Source organism: Nicotiana attenuata, chromosome 6, assembly GCF_001879085.1.
Source record: "Nicotiana attenuata strain UT chromosome 6, NIATTr2, whole genome shotgun sequence".
In the NCBI taxonomy this organism is placed as follows: domain Eukaryota; kingdom Viridiplantae; phylum Streptophyta; class Magnoliopsida; order Solanales; family Solanaceae; genus Nicotiana; species Nicotiana attenuata.
Genome location: NC_031994.1, coordinates 70,386,324 through 70,394,725, shown reverse-complemented (window position 1 = coordinate 70,394,725; position 8,402 = coordinate 70,386,324). Strand labels below are relative to the sequence as shown.

The following is an 8,402-nucleotide window of genomic DNA, read 5'->3' as shown; positions in this document are numbered from 1 at the left end:
TAGAAGCTGCATCTGGACTGGTACCAATACAATAACAAAGAGAGCATTGATAGCTTGGGAGAAAATGTGTCTACCCAAATCAGCAGGAGGCTATAACATAATGAATCTCCAAGTGTGGAACAAGGCAGCCATTACAAAAACTCACTGGGATTTGGCACAAAAGAAAGACAAAGCTTGGATAAGATGGATCCACACATATTACATCAAGAGGCAAAACATGCTGGAAATGAATATACCTCAATAGGCAAGTTGGATGGTGAGGAAGATTATGGAAGCAAGGAAGACAATAAAACAACTGCCAGAAGTAAACCAAAGACAGAGTGCTATTAAGCAGATTTATCTAGGTCTACTGAGAAATCACAACAAAGTTGTATGGAGATCTCTGATGTTTCACAATGAAGCTAGACCTAAAGCAGTATTCACAATGTGGATCCAATGCCATGGAAGAATGCTCACAGCAGATAGGCTAACTAAATGGGGAATCCAAGTAAATCCAAGATGCAGCTTATGTAATAATGCAGATGAATCACATATGCATTTATTTGGTGAATGCAGCTTCTCTAGAGCAGTGTGGTGTAGATTGCGGAAATGGCTACAAATGTGTGAAGATTCAGTGCTTACTGGGATACATATGGTCACATGGGTGATTGTACAAGCTAAAGGAAAGTCATGCAAAGCTAGAATAGTGAAAATGATATATGTTGAATACGTTTATGGGATATAAATGGAGAGAAATAGTAGAATTTTTGAAGAGAAATCAAGGAATGCAGAACAATTAGCTAGAGAAGTGGCATGTATATGCAACATTAGAGCACAAGGGATAGTAAGAGTAAAGAAGCAGCACCTCCAATTCTGAAGGCAAGAATAGAGATTGACCAGCAACACTTATATAATATCCATTATGTACTGCTTATAGTATAGGTATAACGTTAGAAAAATGTAAAGAATATAGCAAGTCGAGAATAACTTGCTGCTTTGTAATGACTTCTTTGGTGATTAATGAAAATATAATTACCAAAAAAAAAATTAGTATGAATTCATTAATAAAATATAGGGAAAAAATAAACTTAAATTAATAAGATATTTAATGAAATGAGTTGCAATGCCTAACTAACTTTCTATTACAAACTATATTAATGATCGAGGTATTATCACTTTTAGCATGTGCCAGGAACTATTTATATTCGGTAGCCAAAAAAGCGTGTAAATTTTTTATATTTTTGTATATAACATACATAATGTGTGTATATATATACAAAAAAATATATATTTTTTCGGCTATTATTTTGAGAGCGGCTATACAATGTTATTTTTCATTAATGATCCAAAAATCTTGTACATAAAATGCAAATAAGTCAATTTAAATGATAATTACATATGAGATTGTCACGACCCCAGATTCCCAAACCCGATCGTGATGTCGCCTCTCGTGAAGACAAGGCCAGCCAGACCAAACAGAACACCTCTTTTAAACAGTTAAATACCGTAAACAGTTGTTAAACATGATATAATAGTCATAATTTGCGGAAATAACGATAACAATAGGAGAAACCATCCCGACACAGCCCAAATCGGGGTGTCACAAGTCATGAGCAACTAAGAAATCTAGAAATGAGTCTACTGAACACTAAACCCGGTACAATAGTTCTAGGAACATTAAAATGATAAGATAGGGGAGGCACGGGGGCTGCGTATGCTGACAGCTACCTCGTAATCTCCAAATCACTGCTTGGACTGGGAGGATCAGCACTCAGGAGCGGACTCTGCTATGCCAGAATCTGCACACACGGTGCAGGGAGTAATGTGAGTACTCCAACCCAGTGAGTAATAATTATAAATAATGGCTGAAAGTATGAAAGCACGTAAAGGCACAAAGCAATTCTATATCAAAGCAGTAAAATTCACCTAAAGCATTAAACCAGTGAAGAAGTCGGATGAAATCCTTTAAATCAAGTAAAAACAGGTAATTTAACAGGTAAATAACAAGTAGAAATCCGCTCCTCGAGCACAGTATTAATCACTTAGTACACATTCTCAACACTTGACCCATATCTTTCACAATAACAGAAAATCAGAATAACCACTACGGCGTGCAGCCCGATCCATACATCGGTGCGGCGTGCAGCCCGATCCTTATAGATAGTCGACTGCGCTCACTGGGGGTGTGCAGACTCCCGAGGGGCTCCTACAGCCCAAGCACTATATTGCTGCGGCGCGCAGCCTGATCCGTGTAAGTATTGCTGCAGCGTGCAGCCCGATCCATAACATATATAAAATCCTCACCGTGGGGTTCTCAACCCCTCTCAGTCATTAACCTCACAGCCCATCGGGCACAACAATAGAAGACATGGATCTCAGCCCACACATTCCTCTCCTTTAGAAATAAAATGATAAAACCGGCTCAATCATTTAAAACAGATAGAAACATTACTGAGGATATGATTTTTAACAAGTGAAGTGAGGAAAAGTCAGTCAAAATTCCCGAAAGACTCAAATAGTTGGCACGAAGCCCAAATATGGCAATTAGCCCAAATCATGATGATAGCAAATAAGATTCAGTCAAATAAGCGGTAAATTTATAAATCTGGACAGACCAAGTCACAATCCCCAACGGTGCTCTACCCCACACTCGCAATCCGGCGTGCAAGTCACCTCAATATAGCACTACGATGTGCAAATCCGGTGTTTCAAACCCTCAGGACATCATTTAACATCATTACTCACCTCGAATCGGCTAAATCTCTAGCTCGCGGCGCCCTTGCCTCTCGAATCTGCCTCCACGTGCGTCGATTCTAACCAAAATCAGAACGAATACGTCACAATATGCTAAGGGAACAAAGCCCAAGCGAAAACAATCGAAAAATATCAAAAATCCCGAAATTAGCAAAACCTGAGCCCCAGGCCCACTTCTCGAAAGTCAGAAATTTTTACATCATTAGATTCCTCGTCTCCCCACGAGTTCATACATATAAAAATCACAAGAATCGGAGTCCAATTGACCCTTCAATTTCACAATTTAAACTCTCTTAAACTCAACTCCTAAACCTCCATTTTTGTCCATAAATTCCTTAAATTTCAGTCCCAATCCATGAAATATTACCATAGAAGTGTGTTTTAGGTCCAAAATCCTTACCTTATCGAAGTTCACTTGAAATCTCTCTTCAAAATCGCCCAAAAACTCTAAGTGCGAAGTTAAAAATGAATAAACACTTCAAAAATCGCGAAGAAGAACTATATATACCTTCTGCCCAGTCATAACCGCATTTGCGGTCCAGAACCCGCTTCTGCGGTCATCTCCCCGCATCTGCGGAATTTCACTTCCGCATCTGCGGTCCACTCGCTGCATCTGCGGCTCCGCAGGTGCGGTCCCTTTTCCGCATCTGCGGTTCTAGGCCCCCCTCAGCCTTTCCGCATCTGCGATACCGCACCTGCGGTCCCCAAACCGCAGGTGCGAAAACACCAGAAGCAGCAGAAATTTGCAATCACTCAAGTCCAAACTCTTCCCGTTAGCCATCCGAAATCACCCCGAGGCCCCTGGGACCTCACCCTAAAGCACCAACATGACCCAATACCTTATTCAAACTTGCTCCAATCATCAAAACACCTCAAACAATATCAAATTACCCAAAATTCATCGAATTCAAGCCTAAGTTGTCTAAAAACTTCTGAAATACGCTTTCGATCAAAAATCCAACCAAGCCACGTTCGAATGACCTGAAATTTTGCACACACATCCCAAATCACATAACGAAGCTACAACAACTCTCGAAATTCCGTTCCGACCCTCGGATCAAAATCTCACCTACCAACCGGAAATTGCCAAAATACTAACTTCGCCAATTCAAGCCTAATTCTACACCGGACTTCCAAAACCAATTCCGATCACGCTCCTAAGCCACAAATCACCTCCCGAAACTAACTGAACCATCAGAACTCACATCCGAGCCCTCTGACACATAAGTCAACATCCGGTTGACTTTTCTAACTTAAACCTTCTTCAAAGAGACTAAGTGTCTCATTTCTTACCAAATCCAATCTGAACGCAAACTAAACAACTTGATCACATAAAACACGGATAACGAAGCATAAAGAAGCAGAAATGGGGGAAACAGAGCAGTAACTCATGAGACGACTGCCCGGGTCGTCACATCCTCCCCAACTTAAGCAAACATTCGTCCTCGAACGAGTCAAGAAACATAACTGAAGCCTCAAATAGGTGAGGATATCTGCTCCGCATCTCCTGCTCGGTCTCCCAGGCAGCCTCCTCCACGAGCCGACCTCTCCACTGCACCTTCACAGAAGCTATATCCTTTGACCTCAATTTTCGAACCTGTCGCTCCAAAATAGCTGCTGGCTCTACATCATAAGTCAAATCACCCTCCAGCTGAACCGTACTGAAATCCAGAACATGGGACGGGTCCCCAATATACTTCCGGAGCATAGAAACATGAAAAACTGGATGCATACTCGACAAGCTGGGTGGCAAGGCAAGCTCATAAGCCACCTCCCCAATCCTCCGAAGTACCTTAAAAGGCCCAATGAACCGCAGACTCAACTTCCCCTTCTTTCCGAATCTCATAACACCCTTCGTGGGTGAAACCTTCAACAGGACCTTCTCACCAACCATGTAGGATACATCTCGAACCTTTCTGTCTGCATAACTCTTCTGCCTCGACAGCGCTGTATGGAGTCTCTCTTGAATTACCTTCACTTTATCTAACGCATCCTGAACCAAATCTATCCCCAAAAGCCTAGCCTCACTGGGCTCGAACCAACCAACTAGAGATCTACACCGCCTCCCATACAAAGCCTCATACGGAGCCATCTGAATACTCGACTGGTAGCTGTTGTTGTAGGCAAACTCTGCAAGCGGTAGAAACTGATCCCATGACCCTCCAAAATCAATAACACAGGCGCGTAGCATATCCTCCAATATTTGAATAGTGCGCTCGGACTGCCCGTCCGATTCAGGTGCTCAACTGCACCTGAGTACCCAACTCTCGCCGAACAGACTTCCAAAACTGGGAAGTAAACTGAGTGCCCTGATATGATATGATGGAAACTGGGACACCATGCAGCCGAACAATCTCCCGAATATATATCTCTGCCAGCCGCTCTGAAGAATAAGTAGTACAAATAGGAATAAAGTGCGCGGACTTGGTCAGCCTATCTACAATCACCCAAATAGCATCGAACTTCTTCAAAGTCCGCGGGAGTCCGGTAACAAAATCCATAGTGATCATCTCCCACTTCCACTCGGGAATAGTCACGCCCCAAACCGAGGGACATGACCGGCGCCTGACCGGGTAGCCCTAGTCAAGCGGACTTGGGTGCCTTTCCTATCCCACGTGTTACCCCGTACTTTCATTGCTCATTAATCAAGGAATTAGCCATTTATAATTAAAACACCTTTTTACAAAACATACATAACATAGATGGTTACTTAATGAGGTTTACAACTTACATCGCCCAACATACAAAATACATATTTACATAAGTTCGTAACCCACATTTACTGTCTATGGAGCCTCTAAGGATACAAAAGGATGATACAATACTTGCCGGTGACAAGGCCCCGGCTATACCTTACACAAATATTAAGACATGACTCCGAAATAAAAGTGGCATGAGCCACGCAGGGCCCCGAGAGGAAAGGGGCTCACCAATTCAGCTAAAGGGGAGCTACGGTCGGTGGACTGGAGTACCTGCTATGGATCCACCTACAATCATAACACAAATGTAGCGCCCCCGGCAAAAGGGACGTCAGTACATTTGAATTGTACTGGTATGTATGAACAAACTTTGCTCTAAGCAAACTCAAACCATACACAAGTAACAAGTAGTAATGGAATCAACAATCAAATACACATGAAAGGAAACAATCAAGCCAAACAAATTTACAATCTCTCCAATTCCCCTTCATCATTTTCACATCAATGATTTCACAACTTTCTCATAATTTCATTTCAATAGTGATTTCGATCACTTTCCACCCTTATTACCTCGGCCACCCTTATCACCACAACCCACAACTTATTACTTCGTGTTGCGGCGTGCAACCCGATCCCACCGAACAATCACAATTCACAAACAACACAACAACAACACTTCACAAAGAACAACAACAACAATTCTCAAGAATTACAACAACAATTCTCAAGGAATAACAACCACAATTCACAAAGAATTTCCATAACCAACAATACCATTTCCATCATATTCAACAACTCATATGCATTTTATGTCACAACAATAATTGCCCACGACAAGCTATATATGTTATTACCACAGTTGTTTCAATTGTATCATTTACGATTTCCTTCCACCATTTGTTTCTCAGCTCTTACCACATAACACTTTCACAATCACCCATTTGGTTTATTACCAATTACTTACACCATTATATCGGGAGACTTAACCACGAACACTCAAATCATACCAATCACAAGAATTTCACACATAATCCACGTAGATACACATACCAAATATTCGTACACCAAACAAGGTGATTTTACAAAGGTCAAAGTTAGCCATACATACCTGGAGCCGAATTCCCTTTTTAACTTCTATTTTCAATTCACCAAATAGTCTAGCAACGTCAATCTAGTGCACAAGTTAACACATATGACTTAGAATTGAAGTTCACAATTGCTACTCAAACTTATTTAGGTTATCAACCCCTCTTGTACAATCCTTTACTCCTACCCAATTCATCTTGCTAGGTTTTAAGTTTTAAAAGGCATGCATGTATGTTTTCAACCATTATTTTCAAGAATCAATGCATGAGACTCCCCTCACTTAGTTTAAACCAGAAAATCAATGAAAAAGGGTAGGGATTTTACCTGCAAGAATGGGGATGAAGATAATCACTTTGAAATTTTTCGGCCCGGATAGTTTTGAAGAATCAAATTTGATGAAGATGACTTTCTCTCTCAAGAACGCTCTCTTCCTCTCTTATTTTGTTCAGAAAACTCATTAAAATGAGGGGTTGGGGTGTTTTCTTAAAAAGGGGGTCGGGTTTAAAATTTAGAAAAATAGGTACCCGAGTCAGATATGCGGTCGCAACCGCAGAGATGAAATGCAGTCCGCAGAATGGACCGCAAAAGTGCTCCAAAAATCCAATCCTGCTGTTTGGGTCTGCGGCGGAAATGCGGTCCGCATACCCAATTTGCGGTCGCATAATGCACAACATTTTTGATCTTAAATTTGACTGACACATTGACTCACTTTGCGATAGAAATGCGGTCCGCATATCAGTTATGCGGTCGCATAATGGACCGCATTTTGACCTTAATTTTAACCAAACCACTGACTCAATCTGCGGCAGAAATGCGGTCCGCATACATGATTTGCGACCGCATTCTGGACCGCAAAATAACGCTTTTTTGGAAAAACTTGGTTCTTTGATTTTTAAATACTTAGATCAGTACAATGGGTCCGAACCGCGGTGCTTCTTAGCGCTTAGGGAACTACCTAAAAGTAAGCTTTTCGCTCTTTTCCTTTTACATAACTTAGATGGAGGAGATAGTAAGCAAGACTTTCTACGCAACGATTTCTTCTTCTCTTATGATTTATCAAGTTACAGGGGGGGGGGGGGAGACCAAAAAAAGGAGAGTAGATTGGCTGGTTTTTCCAGTCAAGTATAGTTGATAATCCCATTTTCTAACATGAATTTGAATAGATTCTCTTTATTATTATAAATATAGCTTTTTTATCTTCTACCTTATCTCCACAGCTTTGGGCGACCCCTTCCCCTTCCTCTTTTTTTTCGTTTCAAGCATGGACCTTAACTTACCGAACTGGCTTAGTAAAGTAGAAATCATTAGCTGTCAACTGTTCATAGTCAGCAGTGGAAGAGGGCGTAGCTTTGATTGCTCAAGTTGCCCTCTCATGGTTGAATGTGAAAAAGAATTGCTTTTGTTTAGCAACAGTCTTATAAGGATGATGCTTCCCTTGTGCCTTATCAATAATAAATAAGGAAGACCGGGCTAAAGGTACCCAACACATATTCGGAACCTGACCCTACGAGCCACTAGGTTTTGAGCACAAATTTTTACGGGGCCTTACAGAATGACCATCTGCTGATGCAAGCCACCTGGTCTCTGATGCTCATACTTCACCTGCTGACAATTGAGAGACCGAGCTACAAACCCCACAATATCTTTCTTCATTCTCCGCCACCAATAATGCTGTCTAAGATCCTTACATCTTCGCGGCACCCGGATGAATGGAATACCGCGAGCTATGGGCCTCCTCCAATATCAACTCCCGAAGCCCATCCACATTGGGCACGCAAATCCGGCCCTGCATCCTCAACACTCCATCATCACCAATGGTCACATCTCTAGCATCATCATGCTGAACTCTGTCCCTAAGGACAAGCAAATGTGGGTCATCATACT

The 8,402-nt window shown here is 41.6% G+C and overlaps 1 protein-coding gene across 1 annotated transcript; it reads left to right on the top strand.

Annotated features, from left to right (window-relative positions):
• On the top strand, positions 269-724 carry LOC109227955. The gene has a single exon (XM_019393144.1). It carries the CDS (start codon positions 269-271, stop codon positions 722-724), a length of 456 nt encoding a protein of 151 aa, XP_019248689.1.

Bases quoted from the DNA above. Each gene is read 5' to 3' on its own strand.
- LOC109227955 (XM_019393144.1), top strand. From the start codon at position 269: ATGGAAGCAAGGAAGACAATAAAACAACTGCCAGAAGTAAACCAAAGA.